General features: G+C 41.6%; 1 protein-coding gene across 1 annotated transcript in view; it reads right to left on the bottom strand.

Annotated features, from left to right (window-relative positions):
• Positions 1-1,141: 1,141 nt before the first annotated feature.
• Positions 1,142-26,713, bottom strand: part of LOC140227627 (uncharacterized) — a 37,732-nt gene continuing 12,160 nt past the window's right edge. The window contains exons 2-21 of the mRNA XM_072308046.1: positions 22,975-23,041; positions 21,272-21,328; positions 20,312-20,383; positions 19,498-19,654; positions 17,781-17,911; positions 16,661-16,749; positions 15,930-16,151; positions 15,146-15,439; positions 14,313-14,491; positions 13,110-13,241; positions 12,138-12,181; positions 10,898-11,298; positions 10,252-10,315; positions 9,848-10,004; positions 8,811-9,025; positions 8,292-8,409; positions 7,203-7,591; positions 5,780-6,221; positions 4,641-4,726; positions 1,142-3,049 (exon numbers count right to left, since the gene is read on the bottom strand). Coding sequence (XP_072164147.1) covers positions 4,680-4,726; positions 5,780-6,221; positions 7,203-7,591; positions 8,292-8,409; positions 8,811-9,025; positions 9,848-10,004; positions 10,252-10,315; positions 10,898-11,298; positions 12,138-12,181; positions 13,110-13,241; positions 14,313-14,491; positions 15,146-15,439; positions 15,930-16,151; positions 16,661-16,749; positions 17,781-17,911; positions 19,498-19,654; positions 20,312-20,383; positions 21,272-21,328; positions 22,975-23,041 — 3,277 coding nt within the window. The 3' untranslated portion in view covers positions 1,142-3,049; positions 4,641-4,679. The remainder of the gene's footprint in view (positions 3,050-4,640; positions 4,727-5,779; positions 6,222-7,202; positions 7,592-8,291; positions 8,410-8,810; positions 9,026-9,847; positions 10,005-10,251; positions 10,316-10,897; positions 11,299-12,137; positions 12,182-13,109; positions 13,242-14,312; positions 14,492-15,145; positions 15,440-15,929; positions 16,152-16,660; positions 16,750-17,780; positions 17,912-19,497; positions 19,655-20,311; positions 20,384-21,271; positions 21,329-22,974; positions 23,042-26,713) is intronic.

Below are 26,713 nucleotides of genomic sequence, written 5' to 3'. Positions count from 1 at the left end.
TGTGTGTTAGGTTTTTTTTTTTTTTTCCATTTGTTTTGTTCAAGATCATGTGTGGACCTAGGGTTACAGGAAGCCAACACAGCACCTGCCCCATATACACAAGAGGACGTGGTAGAAAATCCCCCTAGGTATTCAACATGAACAACAGAGCAGCAACTCACAACTCAAAACAGCAACATTTAAGAGCAGCTGTGACGGGCAAACATCCCCTCTACTGTACGGGGAAGAGTTGATATTGCAGGCATAAAGACAAGACACAAAATATCTGATTCATAAATGTGTAGGACATGGAGCCACATTACAGAGAATATGGAGGTTAACATCATGCCATGTCAAAGGAAGCCACTAAAATTCTTTAATTTCATTTTTGCGGTAATTTAATGTTTTCCTACCAGATTTGTGTCAACATTCTTAACTTTTGGCACTTACTTCGACACAACCCCGGAGTTTGACATAATAGTGTCTGTACTTATATACTTCATGGATTATCCATTGAAACTGCTACCTCTGAATTTGCTTCTACGAAAGGATGCCAACAAACAGCTATCTTGTGAGTCATACATTTGGCTTGAAGGTTGGTAGCTTGACATTGTATTCTTCACTGCTAAATGATTATAAACACCTCCCATGCGTTTCTACGGATATGTGCATTCAGTGGGCGTAACATAAAGATACTTCAGCAACTTTGCTGACTTACGCCGAGGCTTTTGAGATTCAATGTTTCAGCCGTGAGAAAGGAGAGCTGGTACTCGTAGCCCACTGATCAATGCATCAACAGTTTTACTAAAAAATTATGTTCTGCTGTTAGCCGATGCTAAAGCACTGTCCAATGTTGTACTCATGGTTGTTTGTTACTTACAAGCTGAGACTATCATTTCTCCCCCTTCTTGATCAACATCACCCTGGCAAAAAGAGGAAAGACATTCTAATGTCCAGTCAGGCTCCTCACCAAGAAAAGGTTACCTCTTTCTCCCTACAAGAAGGGAGAGCTTTAACTCGTTAAGTACTGCGGCATTACATTGTGACTGACTTGAGTATTGCACTACGCTCGATCAGTTGTTCAGTGCAGCAGTACCAAAGGAGTTAACTTCACTCCTTTATAAATTTATGTGGAGAAACATTGGGGGGGGGGGGGGGGGGGTTATCCTATGAAAATTTTCCCCATCATTTTTCCCAGACCAAATGGGTTGAGCCACTTCCAATGCATAATAATTATTTTCTCTTTATTTTATTGTTCCCCCAAAGATAAAGTGGCATTTTATATAAAACAAGATCTTGTATTTCCCAGTTTGGAGCAGTCTTTTAAAACTGCTTTATATCATATCACATATGTTTGTTTTTTCTCTCCTCTATTTTCACACAAAGCAGCCATTGCATTGTTGATTTTTCTCCTTCCTTACACATATTGTTTTTTCTTATACTCCTGTAAAGCCGCGCCACTGAATTCTTTACTTATTCCTTGTTCATGCACATGTGCTTCAATGTTCACATGAAGCTGACTACAACTATTTCATAATAAAGTGTCTCTCAAATTCTGATATGCTTTGCAATTATCATTCCCTTCCTGATGTCCTAAAGATATTTTTTTTTCTCTCTTTGAAAGATCCTCTTAGCGAAAGCTTTGTTCCCTCTCATGTTGTCTTGTTTATTTTGTTTTTCCCTGCTAGCAGTTTTGACTCCTTCACGGGCGCGTCGTACTCCACTCTCGACACGCTCCCCGCGACTCGAGTGAGGTGAATGCATGCACCAGACACCACTGGAAAGTTCTCTCTACAAAACTGGAATGCTCCAACTTCACTCTTGTCGCATAATAAATATATTGACGATGCCAGCTTGTTTTCTTTGAAGTGAACAGCTCCCTCTCGCGTAAATTACTCTCGCCTCGCGCTCGCACCCGATCACGGCACGACAGTCCTCTCTGCCTCATTGGACAGCCTGCAGAGCGTCCAGAGAAACATCTTCGGCCGTGTGTCCAGCAGCAGCATTTTCACGGCTTATAAGACAGGAAGGCCTGATTTAAAAGCATTCCTTTACAGATGCATTCATTTGGCTAAAAGATAACATATATAATATCATTATAATCTTTGAAAACAGTTTTCTTCCCTCGCTTCTCCGACGACGATGAGCAGTTCCGTCGGGTTTCGACATTTGATGGGAGCCGCGCCGGGTCTACGGTGGCTTCCTCTTCTCTCTATTCGTCACCGCTACATTTGCTTGTTGCGTGGTGACGGCAAACCCACAGAGCACCTTGGCATCTGTCGTTTTCTTCCGAATAACCCGTGCCACTGGTTCATTTTTGCTTCATTGTTCTTTCAATAACATGAGGTTTGCAGAAATATTTCTAATTTGCACAATATGCTGTGATATGAAGAAAAAAAAAATCCATGTTCGCTAGATGATTTTCCTCGATCAAGCTCATGCCAACAATTAGTCTGCCGTTGTTTAGATTCTCCTTTCATACACTCATACAAATCTCTCACTTACTCTCTCTCTCTCTCTCTCTCTCTCTGTCTCATACACACACTCTCTATTTCTGATTTAATCTCATGAATCCACAAGTTCGACTTACAGCAGCCATGAAAGAATTGTGCTCATAACATATTACAGTAGTCTTTTTTTTTCTTCCTATTTTTTTTTTTTTCAGACACATTGCCCTTCTTTGGCTACAGATACATCTGCATTTATGTTTTTTGTCCTTTCTCCTTTGCCTCCAACACTTGAATCACTAGAAGACGTTTTGGGGCGGAGTCGAGCAAATCGTCCACGCCGCCCAAAACAAAGATGACGGCACATCTGTGGTTTACGCGAGAAGTCGCTCAATGCTGCTACGAATGCAGTGTCCGCGAACGGAGACGACTCCTCTAAAAAAAAACAGCCATGCCGATGGGCCACACTTCCGATGTCAGCAGACATTACGCTCCCCACTGGGAATACTCTTTGTTTATCACACACAGCAGCATATCCGGCTGTTTCCACATCAAGTAGCCCCGTGCAGCATTCACGGTTTTTGAAGCAACCTGGATCACTGATCCAGATACAAACTGCATTCCTGTCAATAAAGACACATTAGAAAAGGGAAAACTGTTAGAGGTAGGGAATCCCATTTGCATGCCTCAAATGAAGAGTTGTATAAATACAGTGGTATGTTGAAGAGAGTATCATTTTAGAAACTCCCAGAAAGTATTGAAAGTGGAAGGTAAAATTTAGTACAGTTTTATTGACCGTTAGATTTTGAATTGAATTTTTTTCAGGACTCACCGTAAATTCCAGTACATTACTAGGCTACCTATGCAGACCCATGCACTGCATGTGTGTCCATCATGTATATTTTGTGAAGAAAGTTCATCAAAACTTACAAACATTTCTATATACATTCTTGCCACACATTCTATATGTTATTACATCAGCTCTTATACTTTTAGATTTGTGTTTACAGATAAAAATACAGAAGACTGCAACAAAAAGGCTTAAGTGTGGCTGACACACAGAACTACTGAGTAGTTGAGTTTTGTGCATTATTCAAATTGCAGATAACTGTTGACTTCCAAATTTCTCAGCAGTGGCCTAAACAAGTCCCCTGAGGTTCATATTTAATGTTTTGCTGCATTTTGGGAGGTCTGTAAGAGGTATCCCCTACCTTTAAAGGAGCATTTAACCATTATGTGCATCTACCACTGAGAGCAGCCACCCAAGCAGCGTATCAGAAAGATGCTATCCAGCTTACATAAAACTCTTTTTTTTTTTGGCCTAAAATGTACTGTCATAGTGTTTTTTCAACAACTTGATAACTATGCTTCAGTAGGCAATGTAATCTTAATATGGTTCAAAAGGATATTAAAATGCTCAGAAAAGAAAGAAAACCCCCTCTATTTGATTGTTTAGAGTACACAGCAAAGTAAGAAGTTGTATGCAAGAAACATATTAAAGTCTTTTTAGACCATGATGGCTAATTTGAGGTTTCTACATGACATGTTCAATGACTTACTGGTAATCTCATTTAGAATTTAAGCCACATTTCCTTTGCATCTTGTATTATGTTGGCATTATGCTGATAAACACATTGGCTAGAATTTCTATAGGTAGTTTGAATTTAATTTGTGGATTATGCAAACTTTGCCAACAGAAATGTGCATGACATATTGCAAGTGCCAACATATATCCAATAATGAATGTGTGCTGACACATGCATGTGAAAAGTACGCCTATTACGTGCTTGTTTTAGTCCATTGATTGAATACAAACTACGGATAGGAGTTAGACTACCTTTGTGAATTCAGGCCTATGGGTACAACCTCCTTGAATAATCCATGTAAAATGAAAATACGTTCATCTACAAGTTTCCATGAATTTTCAGTGTTGCAAAACACTAAATGTGGTTATGGGTTCAAGAATGAAATCATAATAAAACAGGGATTATCATATTCTTGAACAGTGAAACTTGTGCAACAACTTTGAGTAAACACTATGGCAACAGTAATTTTGATGATTAAGAACATGAAGAAGTACGAACTCCTCTGTCACATTATTCATGACCCTGCAGGCTCTGAATACCAACTCCAATAACATCCAGAAGAGGATAAATACATCAGCACATAGCTTGCTAGAATTGTTTATGTTCAAGGGCTGGTCCGCCTACCTACCTTTAACTATAATATCCACATAACACGCCTACTCTCTCTTCAGTTGCTAGGTTGATACTGTTGGACTTGAGGTTGTTGTAATTGTCCTGAAGTGACCGAAGGACAAAAGGACATGAAAAAGACAAATTACAAATTAATCGCATGGACAACTTATGGAGAGAAAAAACAAAAAACAAAACAAAACATAACAAAACAATGGGTAGTACATGTCCTCAGGAATGTCTCATCAAAACAACCTGTGATCACAAATAAAAATACAGAGTCATGCTTACAAGCATCTCATATCCACTCACATTAGGCCCGTGCACACACAACGAAAAATCGAAATTACAATTTTCGACTGTTCATACACAAGGAAAAATCTCACTTCGCAGCAAGGAAAGAACGATCAGTGGCCAAATTGCGCATGCGCGAAACTTGCATGACCGAAGACTGATCCCGCGGTCCCAATAATGTTGATGTTAACGCGCTACGAACGATGGGATTAAAAATACCGATTTCCGAATCTCGATCGCGCTCACAAACACGAGGCTTGGCAAAATGATTGCGATTATTCTGAAAAATCGCACTAATAGTGCGAGTTGGATCGCGATTAGGATCGCGAAAATTAGTGAAATTTTTCTGTCCACACAGGAAAAAATTTCGAAATTTTGATCGCGATAAGAAAATCGATTTTTAAATTTCACTTTTTCCCTTTTGTGTGAACGGGCCTATTGATGCACAAAACAGAGAGATTCAGAGAGATATACATGAGCACTCCGAAAGAGCTATGTACAACTAGATGTCCTCGATATGTTACTCTGTGTATTTTGTTGCAGGGCCCCCGAGGATAACAGAGTATAAACCACTGATGGGGCTACCCTGGTCAAAGAATACTCAATAGATAGATAAATGAATAAAATGGACTAACAGGAGAATCATCAGTAGGAAGGAGTTCCAGGTGAAAGTATACAGATCAACTTTCTTTTTTTTTTTTTTTTGCCTACCATGTGCCATTAATATCTGAGGAATATGACAAGGCTAATCAGCCAATGCGTGCTCAGATGCTATTGAGAGAGGAATATTGGCTACAAAATAGTACTGGGCCTATTCTTGTCCTCAGATGTGAGAATGGATGGCTTTTACAGGATTACTGTTACCTGGTGGAGTCTGCATGTAGGGTCCTTGGACGGGTGATGACATGATCGAGGGCTGGGGGTTGTGCATGGGTATAGCCTGCAGACCCTGCTGGCCCCCAGGCCCCGTGTGCTGCCCCTGGCTGCTATGAAGGAAGACTGGCTTGGGGTGCGGGTGGGGCGTGGAGTGGACCGGCGTCACGTTGGTGATGTTGGCCACCTGCTGGGGCCCCTGGGAGTACGGCTGGTGGATGACATGGTGGGTGTGGGGGTGCATCTGGGAGAGCATGTTCTGCTGCTGGGAGTGGTTGTTGGCTGTGTGGGGGCTCCCGGCGGCCCCGCCCTGCTGGTTGACGGCCGCCATGGCTGCCATCATCTGGTGGTTCTGGGGCTGGGGCTGGCCAATGGCCGGCATGATGCCCTGGGGGTGGTAAGTGGCCTGTTGAGGCTGCTGTTGATGCTGCTGCTACATGAGACACAGTGGCAAAAGTGAGAAATTGGTTTACACTGGCTGAGGTAGACCAAAAAAAAAAATTAATGAAACCATCTTAATTATGCTGTTGTTGCTGATGTGAATTAAATGGCCTTCAACTTGCTAGGCACATTGACGTATATTAATGAAAGTGATTTAGATCTAGTCCATGGTTTAAATGCAATTTCTTCTGCGTAAATGCGTGTGACAGATCGCACACTCCAACAAACATCCAATGATAATCGCGCATTGATACACGTGCAAGGTATGCCTTCTTCATGCTTATTTTAGTCCATGGACTACATAAAGACCATGAGTTTGACTTCAACCATCTTCGTGAATATGGGCTGATGTGCTCTAAAACTGCAGTTGGACAGATATGGGTAAATGGCACTGAGTTCAATGCTATTCAGGACCGAAGGAAGTCTTTTCAATGTAACAAGGTGCAGTTTTGCCTCCTACAAATAAGTTGTGTGACAAATGTGAAGTGTTACAATCTGTTGCCTTAACTTTTGTTGGAAACAGCACTGGCTCAAGAAGCTAAGTGTACATAGCTCCTTGAGATGAAATATGGCCAAATTGGATATCAGCTGTTCCAAACATAGTGCAGGTCTCTCCATTTTCCTTTCATGCCAAGCACACAATGCTGTGGGCCTGGTCATAGGCCGCCAGCATTCTACTCCTACTGTGAGATGTAAAGACACTGTTTGAATCAAATTTTAAGAGCTCTTTTTTGTATCAACTGTCATTTCAAAAGCATTTTTTATTTATGGATGACCTTGCAAAAGGTAGCTCTACAATCTCATTCACGAGTGTTCATGGCACTAGTATGGTTCTCCATGCTCAGTACTGCACAAATGATTACTGGTAACTTGGAATACATAATAGTTCATGTAAAGATGAGGCAGCACATTATCACTGAGTGAGTGTAGGAAGATTTGCAAAGATTGATGAACATGAGACACAGGTTCACACCTGAGGACTTGCCTGGTGCATGACCTGGTTGACAGGACTTGGGGATGGTCGGCCCCCGTGGCCTGGCTGCTGCGGCTGCTGCATGACCCCAGTCTGCGCCTGTCCCTGAGGGGTGTGGGGCGCCTGGGGCGGTGTGGTGTGCTGGTGGCCGCCGTGAGGGTGCGAGGCCTGGTGGTGCACCTGGGCCTGGGCGGCCGCTGCAGCCGCCGCCGCCTGGTGGGGCTGCAGGTGCACCGTGGGGTTCTGGTGGTGCTGGGGCTGGGGTTGGGGCTGGGGAAGCTGCTGCTGTTGCTGCTGCTGCTGGTTGAACTGGTGGTATGGTGTCGGCATCTGGCTTGGCGTCTGCGAGATGGGGATGTTCTGGGCCCCTGCAAAATTGTTTATCCCAGCTGAAATACACACATCAAACAGACATTTTGAGGCAGCATGAATGACATGTAATTCTACTCCATATTCAATTTGATTTTTACCCCTAACATGTCACAAGCTTATGCAATCACCTCAGTTGAAGTATCACAATCATGCTTACTAGCCACCAGCAAAGGACCAAATGCAATGTTATCAAGCACCTTGCATGCAGTCATTGTTTGTTCTTGGCAATCAGCTTGTACACACGATTGCTTGTCCTGTTAAGGTAACCAGATTATCCATAAGCACAGACACATAGTCCTCTGCTGGAGTCAACTACCATACTATTAAAAATCTGAAAATAAATCTGGCAATGGAGGGTGAACATCTTGGCACTACCTGTACACTCAGTTCTCATAGTTCTCATATGCCTGTGGAAACTGTCAGGATTTTTTTTTTTTTTTTTGCACATATGCATTTATAAGAAATGTGTTAAGTAACACTGCACTAACACAATTGCAGTCATGTAGTGACGGAAATCCAAAATATTAGCTGAAAAGGAAAGCAACAGTATTGGAATCTAAAAATGTACCCGATTGTGGTTGCTATGTAGTGTTTCATAATCGATTATCAATATCTGACAGATCAGGTCATTGCAGTATGCAGGAATCTTCTACGTGAGAGTGAATCCCACGTGGCTTGTTGGGAAATATGACTGCACCAGGCTGCGGGGGTCATTACCTGTGAAAGTGGGAAAGACCATGACAGGACCATCCTGGGACATCTGGTGCTGGCTGGACCCTGGGTGCTGTCCCGCCGCCACGATGTTCTGCTGGTTGGGTATCCTAGGTGGTATTTGCTGCACATGCCACAAATTGGAAAAACAAAACAGAAGAATGATACATAAAAATAAGAAAGATACACTTTAAACAGTTGCTATCAAGCCTCTATAACCTATCTGAAATGGAAGTAATACTCTCAAAAATCACACATTGAAACAAACAGATAAAAAACAACGAACTACGTCTACAGGCAGAACAAAGCACATGATGTTGCAGTTCATCAGCCAAAGGAACAAATGCAAATTTCTTGGTAATAACACACTAGAAAATGCTAGCGCAAAGAAAACAGTAGTATTTATCTGTATTTGTGTGTGTGTGTGTGTGATATCAAAGGGATCTCTTTGATTGCTCAAAATCTGATCTCATGTCTTGACTATGCACGTTGCCTGGTGCTGCCAGGTGACCCCCTATGACATACCTTGGCCTGGTACAAGTAAGGTATGTGCTGCTGCTGGGCGAGGACGTGCGAGCCGGAGCCCGTCTGCGTCGTGATGGGGCCACTGGGGCCGGGGTGGGGTGCGTAGAGCTGCATGTGCGGAAGGTGTGTGACCAGGGGCTGGCCTGCAGCCATGGACACTGGCAGGATGGGGTGAATGTCTCCCTGGCCCCGCAGCTGGGGTATATTGCTGCCACCTTAAAAAAAAAAAAGAGAGAGGCAAGGGTTAGAATCCTTCACTTTAACAGCCCTTTCAGAGACAAACATGCACAAAATAGCTTTGGTGTTGCATGTCATAGTCTTGCTGTTGGCAGGAAAAGGGTTAACATTGAGGCACAAACAAGTAACAGGCACTGGCAAGATATCAACCTGCCATCCTTTAATGCCCCAAGGCACAGTATTCACAAGCATTCACTTCCGCTAGCTCATCACAATGGCAGTACACGAGCTAAGGTTGAGCCCCGCCACGTCTATGAGTTCTCCAAGATCCTTACAATTTCAAGCTAACGCCTACTGTATGCATATGTGTGCTCTGCTAATGTACATCAACCATTGTCTGTCTAAATCAAAAGAGGTCTAGTCACAGGTTGGGAGAGGTGATTTTTATTGTTCATTGATTCTCCCTCACAATTGACTTGGCACTGACTGAGATTACCTTGGCACTTGATTAAATTCTCAATAGAGTACCGAAGTGATGATGTCATAGTCTTTTATTATAGCTTAGGTTGGAACCAGGTGCACGCATCAACACTTGGGCAAGGTGAGGTTGTTTAGAACTAGTTTCTATGGTGAGGGGTGGTTATGACATCACACCTTGGTACTCTATAGGTCATCAAGGGGGCTGAGGCAAAGAAACCCTTCCATAGCAATTAACCAAAATCGTAATCAGCTAATCAAATGGAAACATTTCTGCTTGTGGCAATGCTGAAATAATCCTAGTCTTGTGGGCTTAGTGAAATAGAAGCACACTTAACAATCCCAGTGTCACCAGGCAAACAGTCACTCAAACAGCCACCTACCTTTCCGCTGATTGTGAGCCCTTATGGGTGGGTAGTGCGGCTGCACGGGGTAAATGGGTGGGTTCATTGGATGGCTGAAGGGAGTTGGCATGACTTGGGCTGGACTGGGTTGGGATGGCGGCCGGGGAGGCGTGGGCGTCTTCTGCGGCTGTATCCTCTGTGTGTACATGTACGTGAGAGAGACAGAAATATGCGAGGAATAACCAGAGAAGGGCAGAGTGAGAAAGAGAGGGTTGGCACTACAGGATATATCAATAATTTTACACAAATCAATGACTTTTAAGAGAACGAGGGATATTGAATTTCTGACTCTTCCTAAGCTCCAACATACTTCTCACACAACTCAAAGAACGATAATATCAAAAGTATGTTGAAACCACTGGGAATAGATTGCATCAACTCACAAATGTCTTGGCCATCGGGTTGAATTCCTTGGCGTTGGGGTTTAGCGTTGATTTTGCCACCACCCTGCAAAAGAGAATAAAAGCAATCTTTGTGGTGACTGACGACAATCCTATCTACTATACACAAGATACACAAAATAACACATGGGATAGTGCAACTGCACTGACATGATGATATTACATACTGTATTACACATAAATTTCACTTTAAAATTAATACATTACAGATTTCCATTGATTACAAATGATTCAAAACATACACTGTAAATATGAAGGAGAAGAGTAATTTTGTCCTCAGTAAAAAAAACATGATGAAAGCCAGTGGGTATTTCACACATTCCATTTGCTCTATAAAAGGAAATATAGGCAGGATTTTTGTAACTAAATTAGTGCAGGATTTTAGTAATTTAGCGACAGATTGATAATCTTGCAATAGCACCTTCATAAGCACGAAAATCTAACAAACTATACCACCTGCTCTTTAATTTGAACATATGCAGCTGATAACAGGTAGGTGCTTAGAGAGAACCGCAGTCTAAACTGCTTCTTTCTTGACTACTCCCATTAAAAAGGAAAGAAAACAGAACAGATGCTTCAAGGGCCCTTCAAAAGAATGCACAACGGGAGAGGAGTGGATTGGACTTACGACTTCATGGCTTCTTCTTTCTTGGATTCTGATGAAGATGTGGTGGGTGGAGTTGCTGCTTTTTCTGCCGTCTTGGAGGCTGACGTAGGCGTAGTTGCTGCTGAAGTTGCACTCGTAGTGGTGGCTATCGTTACCGCGGGAGCGGCCGTCGTTGATGGACTGTTAGCCACTTCGGTGGCGGGTGTTGTTGGTGCTGCAGACACCTGGGGTGGCGGCGCTGCTGCCTGGGCCACTGATGGCGTCGTCGCCGTCTGTGTTGGTGTTGCCGCTGCCGTCTGCGTCGGCTGCGCTGGCTGTTGCAGCTGTTGTATCTGTTGGGGGGTGCTGGGAGCTGACGTTGCTGACTGAGGAAGGGATGTTGTCGCTGCGGAGGATGGACCTGCCTTCTCTTTTTCCTGCAGCTGTAGTGCACAAAGGATGCAATAGTCCTGCAGATTTTCTCTTTCATATGCAATAGGTCTTCAACATTAAAAAAAAATTACCTCTGGTTTCCTGACATGCACACATTAGTGCTGCACAAAGTTCAATGCAAATGCCACTGGTAACTCCTGGCCTATGACAATTAAATCATGTCCCCCCCCCCCCCCCCCCCCACCATTAACTTTCTCTGCTACGAATTGTAACTTGTTTGACCTTCCAAATACACGCTATCCTTTCTAATGTCATAATCCAATCACGAACTTTGACACTGACCTCTAGCAAATCACATTTTGATTTTACCCCTACATTACCATTGTGTTACTGCTATTTGACTGTTGCTCAAATTGCACATTCAGACCAATGACAGTAACATACAGTATTTTTTTTTTCAGCTAAAGCAACCAATAAACAAAGAAAATTAATGTCAAACCAACAGAAATATGCCACAGTTTACTGTAAAAGTGGATATTTTCGCGTGACTAATTTTTCGCGCTTGGCCGGGCAAGGAGAGATTCGCATGTTTTTAATTCCGCAGAATCAAGACATCAGGCACAGGAACATATGGCAAGCAAAAATATTCGCGTGCTTCTATTTTCGCGCTAGTTTCTGGATGCGCGAAATGCGCGAAAATTTCAACACCGCGAAAATTTCCACTTTTACAGTACTTTCACACTAACCAAAACTTACCAACCTCATGCTTTTCTCCCTCCCCCCGAAAAAGAAAAGATAGAAAAATGAGGAAGAGATTAATCATCATACTTGATATAAATTCTAAGGTTGTCATCAAAGAAATGCAGACAAAGGGAAAATATTGACTCACCATGAAATTTTCCTGAAACTCTCGGAACTGTTCTATCGTTTGCCCTGAAAAAAAAAATGAGCAAAAGAAAGGAAAATATAGAGAATAGTTACGAAACATCAGTTTTGGGATGTGAGCATTCAAGTACAACATGTAACACTAGATATTAATGCACTACTTTTTTTTTTTATTCCATCTGACAATAGCATATAAGGCTTGGTGATGCACCAGAGTAAAATATCAATTTTAGCAAAGGGGGGTTCAAGCAATTACAAGGGTGATAACAAGAGCCTCTTCTGTGTTAACACTGATCTCCAAGAGGGCCTAACGATTTTCATTATCTCAAGAATGCAAGGTAGCCATCTGTGCTCTTGGGTTCTTGTGAGAGAGATATCATGGGGAAATCAAACAGATAAAATGTGTCTATGGATTATAGTCACACCTGGTAGGGTTCACACTCCTGTTCACAAGACTAGAGCCATATTCACAAAACAATGTTCCTTCCATTCGTGAGGGAATATGCTTAATACTGGGCATGGTGAAATCTAGCTGGTGACAGGACTTTCACAATTACTGAGGTGGAATAATCTTTCCTTGATTATAAGGCAGTCTGTATCCTCAAACTCTCTCAAAAAGCTCTGAAAACATACCTAAAAGTATTCTAAATCAAATATTCAGCTCTGCAAAGGTGTATGAGTATGTTGTGTATGTGTGTGCATATATGTATGAATTGTGTACATACATGTGTATGTATATGCCTGCATTTACCTATTGTAAGGCATCTAAATGATGGATCTAAGTTGATCAAAATGTTTTGATTGCTTTTATTTACTCCATTTTTCTTTTTTCTCCATTGTTGTAATTTTGTAAGCACTCTGAGTCTCATGGGAAGAGCATATCAAACATTCTTTGTATTGTATTGAATTGTATAGCATTGCATTGTATTGTACAACAAAAACAAAAGCAAAGACTAAAGGCAAGTCTTGTGCTCACTTTTGCTGGAATCACTGATGCCAGAGCTGGGGCTCTTGTCACCAGTCGTTGCTCCTCTCTGGGCCTGGGGAGTCTCTGCTTGCGTCTTCTTCTCTACATCCTGGGGACCAGCCCCATCTCTTGACTTATCTACTGTGGGGGGAAAAGGGGGTTTGCAAAGAATGGTGGCGCACAGAAAATCAGCATCATTTTCTCAAAAATGGCTCGATGAAGACGTTACTGCTCTAGGAGTTTTTGAGGAGAGGTGGTCCTCTTTCTGCGCCAACACAAACAACTGGAGCTTTCCCTATCATCACCATCACCTTCACCTTGACAATACATCTCTTGACTATCTTCTGTGGGGAAAGGGGGTTGCAAAGAATGGTGGAGCACAGAAAATCAGCATCATTTTCTCGAAAATTGCTCGACAAAGACATTGATGCTCTATAGGAGTTTTTGAGTGGTGGGGTCATCTTTATCTATACCAACATATACAACTGGTGCTTACCCGATCATCACATGCCAACACATACAACTGGTGCTTACCGTATCATCACCATCCCCTTCAAAATACATCTCTTAACTTATCTACTGGGGGGAAAGGGGGGTTTGCAAAGAATGGTGGGGCACAGATAATCAGCATTATTTTCTCAAAACTTGCACGACAGGAGACATTCCTGCTCTTGGATTTTTTGAGGAGCAGTGATCCTCCACGCCAAAACGTACAACTGGAGCTTACCCTATCATCACCATCACCTTCGCAGTACATACAAACATACAAACAAACAACACACATGTTCCTGCCACCACTATCAACATCGCCATCTCTACACATATTTTGCACACCTTTACGTACCACTGACACAACAGTAACAACAGACACAATCACACAAATGCTACTTAGAGGTTTTGAATGTCTCCTGGAACAGCAACCCTTTTTTTATCCAAATTTGAAGTAACATTTCTAGGAATGTTTGGAGCAACCATACTTTTCCTGTCTCAAGAGATGTTTTCTCCATTTTCCATCCAGGAGACACACTAAAATGTGCATGAATACCCCACAAAGTCAGACGTAGCATATATATTTTTCACAAAATCATGAATAGATTGTTGTGAATTTGTAAAAGAACTTGAATTTCAAAGCTCCTTACGGAAAATGACACAGCATTCCAACACATTATGATCTTTCATCAAATTCGACTGGACTGCGTTCCCGGCACTCACCATTAGACTGCTTGCTGTCAGCAGTGGGAGCAAATGGCGCTGCCACCACTGGGCCCACAGATTGCACAGGTGGACGTACTGACCCACCTCCCTGGACCACCTCCGCTGCCGTCCGCCGCCCTGTCGGGGGACCTCGCTGGGGGAGGGGCTGGTGGGCTTGAGGTATACCAGGCGGGGACCTGTGATGTAGCAGATTGATGACAACATGTTGTTTTGTTACACAGGCACTTAAGTCTAAATTGCCAATTTTTTATTCTCAGCATGCAGTAATACATCCAAACTTGACCTAGTTGTTGAGTTGGCAAAGCCCACTGAGTTATAGAAGTGCTCTTCTATGACTGAAGTAATCGTTAAAACTGTTGGCAACCTCATTTTCACTAAACACTTTTTCATTATGTTTTAAAACAAAAGAGGGCAAAGGTTTGTGTGTGTTTCTACCGAGTATCTCTTTCAGAACATTCCACGTCTTTTTCAAATTGTTTCGATTAGTTTCCAGGAGATGTGCTCTTCAGTTCAACAGGAAGACCATGGTGGCACGATAGGGATTAAGTACTCTCTGACTCTTGACATATGTGTTCTAGACATCAGTGCCAAGCGGTGTGCATGCGTGCCTATCAGTTCACATAGCACACTAACAGTTAATTACAGAAAATTGATGGCTTAAACAGCAATGACACGTCTCTCTGTGAAAAGCTGATAATTGTTGTAAAAGTAGAAACTTCCCCATGAATTAATATTACTGTTATTTTTTGCGCTGGCCCAGAAACAGTGAAAGATGCCTGAAAACTGTAGAGTCTTCCCCTACATAAGGAAAGAGGCTAGAATCATGGTACCTTGGGGTGCTGCCAACACCATGGGGTGCCTGCTGTTGGGGGTTCATGTGTGGACTCCTAACCGCTGGCTGTGAGTGGGGTGGTGTCTGAACTCTCTGCTGTGGCGAAGCCATGCCGTGGGGGGAGCCTGGAGAGGGGTGCGAGGGGTGCATATGCTGTGTGTGGGGTGACTGCGCCCTGGCACGGCCAGCCGGCGGCAGGGACAGTCCGGGGGGCGTGGCTCCCCTGGGGATGTTGCGATTGTGGCCCTCGCCTCCTTGCCTGTTTCTCAGCGCTGGAGGCACATACCTACCACTGGGTTGACAAACAGAAATGGCATAATTCACTCATCAGCCATTATCAGATTGATGTACTCATAACAAAATTTTGGTATTTTGTTCTTGCTTTATATTTACAAAACAAAGAGGGCACAGAGACTCAAAGAAGTAGCAACAGTTTTCCTTCGGTTTGCTCAATCAAAGAGTAATGCAAGCAACTGCAAGATTTTGGAAACGCTCTATCGATTCATATGCAGGTTGACAAACAGCTCTTGGTTGGACCCCATGAACTACATATTTTAAACACTATGTAACACCTAAAGGTGGAAAAAAGTAAAACACAACAAATAAGACCAAGACAATCTGCCCATGACCTTAAAAATGTGTTTGTAGTCTTACCACAAGGTGACATGACCTAAACTCACGAGCACAACTTGCATCTTTACCTTCAGGCAATCTATTAATTTCAAACTTGGTTAGGGGTAGGAACGGAGTAGCCCCGAGCTCTTCTTCTTGATCAAACTCACGTATTAAGGCTTTCTGCACTACTGGAAGCACTGGCTGGGGACGAGGAAGAACTGTGGCCCGAGGGGCGCAAGACGGCGCTAAACTTCTCATCCTCTGACGTCTCCAATTCCTTGTTGATGCGGTGCCGGTAATCCGTGGACCCCTCGATCATCTGGGCCATCTTCTCTGCCCGCTGTATCCTTCTGTGATTCTCTTCCGTGTCCTTCATTTCAAGGGGAGTTCTGTCCCCGTACAGGCAATGAAAAAGAATAAAATAAGATGCAAACGAAAACAGGATGAGCCAGGTTATGACTGAGAAGACAGCCAGGTGTTTGCTCATCCAATAGAACTTGCCTCTCCAAGAAGGTGTAATAACTACCATTTTACTTTATGTCAAAAGTACACATAAATTTGCTACAAGACACTTATCACAAATTCTGCAAACATTGCTTTCCATGGCACATTGGAACGCGCAATACTATCTAAAGTGCTTTCTCCCCATGTTCAGAACATTTCAATGCGTCATCTTCATATCACCAAAAAGAACCATCAATCTAAAAAAACAAAAACAGGTCTCAAGAAGCATTTCATTCTCTGCACAGATAAAAAAGAAAGTAGCTGCCACCATTTCTTCCAACATACTACATCCATAAACTCCTCTATGATTGCACTCATGCTTCGGTGGCTTGATTTAACAGCTATGCAAATGTATCTCGGTCTCACTCTGACCATTCACTGGATGAATACTTACGTATATTCTGGTAGTGCACTGTCATATGATGATGTCACACCCATCTGCTCATTTTTCCTAAACATATCTTCTGCACTCCAACCGTTGGACTGTACAATGGAAAAAACAACAACAACAGAAGAAACATCAACAATAGTGCTTCAACAAGTCGATGTAGGGCAATTTGTCAATCAGTTGCAATCAAAACATCTCGACGGAAGAATTTCATGAATTTGAATAATTACGCAGTACCCGCTACATGCTATAAAGATTGGAACCAACACTTGCTGTCGGGCAAAAGCTCGGTGGTCTAGTGGAGATGGCGCCTGTCCAGTGATCAGGAGGTCGTAGGTTCGAATCCTGCTGGAGTATGTACGCCCATGATTTTTATCATGGCTAATACTAAAACACTGATCAATTCAGTGCTTATTTACGTCGATGTAGGGCTATTTGTCAAACAGTTGCAATCAAAACATCTCGGCGGAAGAATTTCATAAATTTGAATAAGTTAGAAAGCCTTTTACTCAATTTCACACAATATGCACATTTTCATGAGTAATAGGTGACATGGCAAAGAAGCAGAATTAGCAATTAGCTTTAACACACCATAAGAGCATGCTGTAATGAATGCATTACAGCACGCTCCTACGGTGTGATAAAGTGGAATCTTCTTTGTTCCGATGATGAGAATAATACCACACATTTTTGTTCCTTGACAAAACAATAAGTTCAATTTCATGAGGTCACTATAAACATCATATAAACTCAGTATCATATCTGCTTCTTGGGTGACATGATATTTGCTCCTGCGACAATTGCTCCTGTCTTATTTTTTCCAAGGACTTAGGGTTAGGGTTAGAGTTGTGATAGGTTTTAGGTTTAGTTTGATGACAGGAATAGGATTAGGTCTAGGTTCAGGTTTGTGGGTATAAACCATATTTGGCTTACCATGCAAGTATTTCATGGGAGCAATTGTCGCAGGAGCAAAATGTCATGAAACTGCTTGAGGGTCAAAGCTGGGCAACCTATGTGAGAGTATTATCTATTCCCTAATGCTCTCAGAGACCAACAAAGCATAAAAAATTGAATTGTGCAACAGTGGAGGTTCACAGTCATCGATCACGAGTCAGTCAAGACTTACGTTTCCCGACGAGAGGGGGTCGTCGCCGTAATCCGATATTGTGTTGCCATCCTCCCACACCTCCAAATCTCTCTCCATGATCTGGCCGTTCTGCTTCCGCGCAATCTCCGCATCCGTCTGGAATGCATCGGCTGCTTGCGGGAGATGGAGGAGGTATACATACATTAATAATACAATTCAACGGTTGGTAAATACTCGTGTAAACCTGGCATATTTTCTGCAGTGTAGAAACTGTAGTAAAGCTAGTGCTCTACTGAAACAGCCGTAAGACACAAACATGGATATTTCGAGGACATATTGAAATATGTGCATAGTTAATCTCATGCACAAGATCAGGATTATCACCTGACAGTGTCCCAAAGGCAAAATATCAATCATGTGAAAACTTCCATTGTATCATTTCTTTTAATGTAACAAGCCTTGTTACTGTAAAAGTGGACATTTTCGCGGTGTTGAAATTTTCGCCCATTTCACGCAACCAGAATCTGGCGCAAAAATAAATGCACGCAAATATTTTTGCTTGCCACATGTGCCAGTAGTTGATGCCTTGATTCCACGGAATTAAAAACATGTGAAACTCTTCTTCCACTGCCGAGCGCAAAAAATTAGTCGCGCGAAAATATTCGCCTTTACAGTATTAAGCAAGAAATTTTAGCTCATTATGACTCCAAAGTTTCAGTGATAGTCATCCATACATTCCGGTCAGGAGTACAGTTAGCCATCGGTTTACTGTGGTGCATGTGTGTGTGTGTGTGTGTGTGTGTGTGTGTGTGTGTGTGTGTGTGTCTATCTGTTTATATTTATGCATGTACACATGTATATGTATGTGTGTACGAATGTTACTATGTGTATAGTTACACATGCACAAACAAACACTCCTGGAGATAACCACACCCAGGCCTCGAAATAGGATTTTGGAGGGGCAAGGTCATTTAGAAAAGGGCACTTTTTCCAAGAGGCCAGGGCACTTACTGTAGGTCAGTCAGAGGGGCACCATGGCCACATTGGAAAGGGCATGTTGGGTGTTTATACATGATGTGAATGCCCCATAGAGCTTTATGCTATCGACCGTGCTGCTACACTCCAGCAGCGCACGCACGCATAAGATCTCTCCGCAGCAGACGACGTTAGGCAGTAGGCCATACGCAATACGATGTAGGTTCTGTAATACAGTACGTTCTAAATGCGTACACCGCACTCGCTTTGGAGCACTTCCGGCGCCATTTTGCTTTGAGCATGCGGGCATGAATGCAGAGCGAGAGAGATGGCAATGCTCGCAGCCGTCCGACAGGCCTGGCATTCTTTAGCATGGCTTGCGACCACTTGCTCCGGCCCGCTGCTGCCTAGCTAGTAACTTTATGGCCGCTGCGCTGCGGAGGCAGTCGGGACGGTAAAAGCCGGTCGGGCGTACATGTACGTAGACTTCTACACGTCGTCTCGTATCTCGGGAAGATACTTGAATTTGAATCAGATATATTGGGACGCGAGTGAGTATGATATTTGAGATCAGGAAAGTTGTTCAAGCTTATTAAAGTGTAGACTTTGAGAAAGGGCATATTATACGTCATAAATAATAACTTTCATTCTAAAAGGGCACCACGGCAACAAGAAAAAGGGCACAATTTTTTTGGCCGTAACTTTGATCAAGGAAAAAAAGGCATTGCGGCCAACGAGAGGGGATTGTGGCCGTCGGTTAATTCGAGGCCTGCACACCCACCTCCTCTGTGTGCAAAGTCCATGTCGACGTCCTTGATGTTGATGCAGACAATGCTGGAAGCCTTGTACACCATCTTCTCGGTAACCTCGCTGGGTGACGGGATAGCGGAGCTGTTTTGAGGATCAACGGCGTGGACCTCCTGGAGTTCTACGTCACCCTGATCAACAGAGAAGAGATTTCGGTCTTGGTCACAAGTGTGGCGAAAAAATGATGAAGTCACTGGGGAATTTCCCATGAAATCAATGCAACAGGATTCTCATTTCTGGTACACCAGTTTCATAGTTTCAGCCTTTCAACTTACTCAACGTTATTCAACAGATCATGTGACTTTGCTTTGTGCAGCATATAATTGATGCCACTGATTCAACAATGGACCAATGGGTGGAACGTTGAAGAAAAATGGGACCAAAGCATAAACCACAAAATCTTCTCATCATGTTCATAGCAGAGGGGCTCTTTCTTCTTTCATGATTACCTATGTCAATTCTAACTTTCATGCTTTGAGCAATTGACACAGCAACATAACCTCAACACCATGTCACGTCTTTACTAGCTTGAACAATGGATCCAAGACAGAAGAAATACTGTTACACATTCACATATTATTACAAAAGATACCACAACGTTTGATATAACACAAAGAGTAGGTGCATCACCGCAAGAAAATTGTTATTTACACAGTAATTTCACTACCAGATGTTAAAATACAAACACACAAAGGAGGTCTGAAAATGACTACTGATTTCTCTTAATGCACGTTTAATAGTTTTGCTTTGTGTATGTTGTGGGAAATGTTGAAGGGGAAGGCACTTACTAATGGGGAAAATGTGTTCAGGATCCCCTCAAACGTTTTACCACTCTTGACCTGAAGCTCTGCAATACAGCCCTGGGGAGAAATCAAGACGTATCGCATTATACCTTACAGAATCGAAGGGTCATAAATGACAATGTACTAGCAAGATAAGAAAACACAAGGGATACCTCTGCCCTCAATCTACATTTAGAGGTATTTTTGTTTTTTACTACCTTGACCATCAGCCTTGGGGATTGATCTTTAATTATCTTTGTGCATAAGGAATATTTCCCAGTTATTGCATTAAAAGAATCAAATAAATGGACATCTCAATGAGACTTCCTAGCTAAAGTTATGGTTGGAAAAAAAAAAGCAGCTTTTTAAAGCTAAAGTTTGGTGAATTTATCCTTTCACCCTTGTTATTCTACCATTATGACCGTTTGTGTATTTTTCTTTCCTACCTAATGATATTACAACTAGACAATCCAAGCTAAAATTATGACAAGAAATTTCAAAGCACATTGACCTTTGACCTTGGCCTTGGCCCTTGATCTTCCACCCTTGTCATTTCTGACATATTTAATCATATCATCAGAGAACATTTTCAGCTGAAGTTACAGCCAGAAAAATGCTGGTTAAAAAGTAGAGAGACTTTCAACCTTGTGGGATATTATTCTAAATCTAATCAGAGTATCTATAATTTACATGAAAGTCCTGATCACTGTTTCAAGGACATCCACAGAACTTTTATTCTTCCATATATACCACTTTAACAAAATCTGAGGTATATAGACAAACAACCAGCGAAACATAATGCCCCAGCACTTAAAGGGTTTTACATCTATGATCCATACATCATCAATATGTGCTAAGTTATCTAGCATTTTGTCATTCCATATCAAAATCTTATCTTTCATTATTTCAGTTTGAACAACTCATAACACTGATAAGTAAACCTTGGCTGTAACTAATGATACTCACTCTAGACACACTAGCCATGTGGACAAAGTGTTGGTTGGCATATACACCGTGCAGACTCTGGAGAGGCGAGATAAGAACGCATCATGCATTAGTCACCAAAATCAGCCATTAGTCAGCACCTGTAGCTACAAGCTCACATCACAAATGGAGGCTGCTAATTACACAGACTACTAACATATCTCACTTTTGCCTGCAAAGAGCTGACTTAAATTACATCACTGGGATCGGAATATACCACCAAATTCAGTTCTTCTGCATGTTCAATTCTCACATGTTTGAAAAAGTCTTTACGAGCTGAAGAACTTTGTGTGTTTGTGTGTAAAACAGTTTAATCCTCTCAAAAGATATTATCTTTTAATAAAAATTCCCACACATTTCTGCAAGTATCTCCTCAAGGTGTCATTCACGGAGCTAAACAATGCAGAAGGATGACTACAAATAAAGGATAAAAAGCTGGTTCACATATATAGTTCAATTCAATTCAATTTATTGATTTCACAAAAGCAATGTAGCCAATATTTTGTACAATAGTCAAATGTTGAGGAAACCACGAAAAAGCCAGTGGCTTTAAGACTGGGATTCCCTACACAGACGTACATTAAAAAAAAAAACAACAAATTACAAGTACGAGTACTCTAAGGTATGCCCTCAGACAAAAGTGCACACACAAATTCAATGAGCTTGCTGTACTGCACCACATCTCAAAACAAGTTCAATACATCTATAACTCAGTCAACTATCCAAACCACACTGTCACAACATGTCTTGATCTATGACCATAAGAGACAAATTAAAGAGGCTAAGGCCATCTTGCTGAAAATGTGGGGGCTATCTGCATCATTCTCACCCTGTTTGACAGCAGTGGGTTACCATCACAATTTCCAAGAGCAACAAAGCTGGTCCCCAAATCAAGCAAGACTTAAAGAACTAAAGCTGTGGCGATGAGCTACACCATATCAGGAGTATGGATCATTATATTAACCCGTTCCATACTGAATTATAAAGTCTCCACAGACTACAAAAGTAATGCACAGGCCACCATGTTCCCGCATTAGGAACAAGTTAAGAAGACATCCTTTGAATACAGATATGTATTATTACAGTTTGAAGGTCACAAAAACCCACAAGAAAGAAACTTATAATTTAAATACTGTCTCAGCAAATGTAAATCCACAAGTGCTAGTCTATCTTACACCTAAAAACAAATTACTTACACTAGCAATGACAAATCCTGACACTGAGAAAAGTCGCTATTAAAATGGCTGTGAATGCTGCCATGCAATCATGTCAAAAGCCACCAAAGCATCGCCAGAAAAATTACACACATAACAATTAACTTGACATGAAATTTGCTTTCATGATTGATAGTATGCACCCTAACCATAGAAAACTTGTGATCTCGGTCACCTGACTTCCCCTCTGTGTTACGATCACTCCCCCTGGCAAGCAAGGCTAGTCTCAGCTGCTTCAGAAGCCTGCAAAGCGATTTATACATTATGGGTGCTCCAGCAGCTAGCAACTCACTGTAGATATTCTATTGCATTGTAACATCAGGACTTTGAGTTTCAGAGTGGATGGCACTGTCAAACATAACCATTTATTTTTTTTTCTTTTTTGTTTATTGTTGTGACATTTCTTAGTGAGAATGGGACAAGGGCGATCATAATCTGGTAAGAAAGCCCTTGGGATGGCTCATACAGTACCTTGAGAGATGTGGTTGGAGGGGATGCATTCTGAGCCACAGCATTCCTGGGTGGTGCCCGGCTGGTTCTGTGAAAGACAGGACAGGAATAGACATAAGGGAAGAATGTAAGCAAATCAGATACACAAAACTGAAACCTTTGATTAACAGATGGCACACAATTCAATCTTAACTCTTTGATTAATAGCTACTGTATTTATGAGATGTGTGCATGCACATGTGTGTGTATTACACTAGAATAAGCTGAATCACATGTTTTTAACACAAAATGTATACACAAGGAATGTGTCATATGTCCCTGAACCTTTCCCTAATCTAGAGCAAATCCTGTACACAAAGAATGCGTAACCCATTGAGGATGGTTTGATTTTGCTACAAAATGTATTTCCTATAGACACTTGCCCGAGTATACTCGGGACTTGTTCTCAACGGGTTAAGACAGCATCATCTATTGCTGCATCCCTCCCTATTTTCGAAGTGAACCAAGTGCTGAATCCATCCAATTTCCAGTCACTTTCAAATTTCCTCAAGCACAGGTATGTAGGTCAACCTGATACAGCCATCAACCATCACATCATCCAGTGTTATTGTACTCACATATCTACTCTTTGTGGATAGAAAAACATAATGAAAATGCAAGATGCTCTGTAGTGACAGGCTTAATAGGGCAATTCATAGCACTATTGAAAGACAAAAAAAAAAAAAAAAAAAATCAACTCAATCACAAATCAACACAACCCCTAACGTACATCTTTTTGAGAGTACATGGTCAGCCCACCATGTTGAATAAATAAAAAAAAAAAAGAAGTCTTTGCATTTTAATTTTGCAAATATTGCAAGAGCCAAGATTCACAAAGTTAAAATGCATGTGGATATGTGAAAGTTCTTGTCTAAACTACATGTACTGAACGCCAGTGGTAATTTGCAAAAATTTCATCCCGCGAAAAAGGCTGTCGCCTCCAATTCACAAAAATGTCATGCCGCGAAATATCTCGAATTTACAATAATGGGCCCCAGAAATGAGTAAAGACTTAAGATGGAATTAAGAGGGAACATTTTCTGCTTTTTAATGAACACACTCCTCATATCCTTTCGAAAAAAAAAAAAAAAAGATTCACAAGGACCACTAAAATCAGCTACAGTATTATACAAAGCTCTATATCCATTCCAAAATTTCCGATGCAACGTCTACTACAAATGATCAGAGCAAACAAAGTGATTAGCATGAATTGTTTACACAGGTTCATTGTGCGTACATGTATACGTACAATACGCAGAAAATTGGGAGTATAAAATACACAGGATAACCTATATAATGCTTTCTGCAAATAGCTACGTGTACGATGTGTGGATATAGAAAGCAAAAAGGGAAAATCCCTTTGTATTCTCCTCTTCTCTCTCCCCCCCCCCCCCCATAAAAACAAACAAATGAACAAACCTTGACAGAACAATGTACATTTCTGGTTATTTTTTTCCCAAACCAACTGAAAGATGAAAGGAGAATATTGGGGGAAGAAACAAAGAAAAAACAAACCAACAGCATTGTATCAACTGCAGAAGGCCTGTTCATGACACGCATAGCCACCTACATCATTGCACAGCATGCAGGTGGAGGAGTCTCTCATCTGGACACAAAGAACTCTACTGAAATACTAAAGCTACATGTACGTCTTTGTTCAAAGAGAACAATCAATATTGAGAATACACACTCAGTATTGACAGCATAGTAGCCATATGCTATAAAAGCTGGTTGTTGGCCGGCAGAGAACAACACCACTCTGCGAATATGCATACACTGGGCATTGTCAGCACTGCGGGACACTTGCCCATTTTTCATAGTGTAACATGGATCAACATTCTTACATCATACAACGTGTACTGTAAAACACAATATTTTTGCAGCATGAAATTTTCGCAAATGGGAACCGACGGCCTTATTCTCAGCATAAAATTTTCGCGAGTTGCCTCTAACGTTTATTGCAATCTGCATATACAGCTGTAGTGTACACAAGATCTTTAGTGTGCACTTTAATTTCGTGAAACTTGGCTCTCGCAAAATTTGTGAAATTAAAATGCATGTGAACATTCCTCGTTTTACAGTACTGTAGTTGTTTGTACAAGAGAGCCACCACAAACCTATGCCGAAGGTTTGCCCAACACTCAATTAATGTATGCATAGTAGTACCAATATGATTTTAGTTCAAAGCATGTGAATTAAACACCTCATTACAATGTTGTATGTCCTCAGAGAAAATTATCCACAAATATGAATAAATCTGTGTATTGACCTACATTTCGAGCACTACTACACAATAAATAGCACAGGCAACACATCAGAACAAAACATACAAAAAACAAGCAAACATATGGAAGGACCTACAATGTAGAGAATGCCTACATCACATAAGGTAAGTTGACATATATTGCACTGTTTACACTACCAGCTCCTCTGTCTTGCTGAGATATGGTGTGTGCCAATACATTACATGTACATAGACGATGCAGTGAAAACCCTGACATTTCAAACATGCCACGCAGCTTAGTCTGCCCCTTTTACAAGCTTCACGAATGTCCGTGTAGCGAAACCTTCCAGTACAGTTTGGGCATCAGCTGTGGCTAATGAACATGCAAATCCCCCTAAATACCATCCCTCTGCACTCTTACCCCCGTCACTAGAAGAAGCACTTGTCGGTCTTCAAATGTAGCCACTTATTCCTCCTACCCCACCCCTTCTCAACCCTGACCCACATACAATGTATACTGGTACATGGGCACAGTAAATGCCAGTACGTCTTCACAGAAACACTCAAGAAGACCACGCAGAGATACAGGAGCGAATTCACAACCATGACTGATGGTACAATTGTAGGTAGAATGGGATAGTGAACCACACCATTATGGACATTTCACTAATTTATGAATAATTTCCACAAAGCACATGCTCACTGATTGAAACTGTCATAATGCTACTAAATTTTCATGATGATGATTAAAATTATTATCATCATGTTTCCAAATATATCTATATCCAATGACGTAAAAAGAAACAAAAATCAGTTAAGAGCAAAATGCACTTAAAGAGCACTGACAAGTAGGCCCTACACACACCACAGATACTGCACTAAAAGATTTATGGGGCTTGATTGTCAAGACATAACGCACACCAGAATAATACAACAAGAAACTCTGTTTGCTACATGTATTAAGGTCAGAGAGGTTTCAGCATTCAAGATGAGATCATCTGAAGAACATGTATATCGGAGTAAAAGAACATAAAAACCAGAAGTGTCTAAGTACGAATGAAATTTGAACAATTTAAAGATAATCTATCCATTATGCTGGATCACAAGAATTCTTTTGACATGCCATCAATAAAAAAGTATAGTAATATTAATCTGTGTTTAGATGTTTAGGACAAACACCCACACACACACAAAGGTATGCTAATGCATAATACTTATCATTTCTTTATAACATAAACTAGTCTTCCAACAAAAACAGAAGCAGCAATGTCTAAGGGGAAAAAAGTCTTCTGAATGTGGTGAATGAAAGCCACAACATGTTGACATTCCACCACTGCAAACTGCCATTTAGTGGAAACAGTCCATTCCAATGAAAATATCCTATGGTTTGTATTCTGACAGCGTGTCCTATCACATGGGCTCTGCTGAATTACTCAGATTTCCTGTAAAATGATACCAGGGCGAGTGAACGAAAAAGCCCCTTTCCAGTCTATGCAT

This window comes from Diadema setosum, chromosome 4 (genome assembly GCF_964275005.1).
Source record: "Diadema setosum chromosome 4, eeDiaSeto1, whole genome shotgun sequence".
Classification (NCBI taxonomy): Eukaryota; Metazoa; Echinodermata; class Echinoidea; order Diadematoida; family Diadematidae; genus Diadema; species Diadema setosum.
Note: the sequence above shows the minus strand (reverse complement) of the source record. Positions and strands in the feature narration are given on the sequence as shown.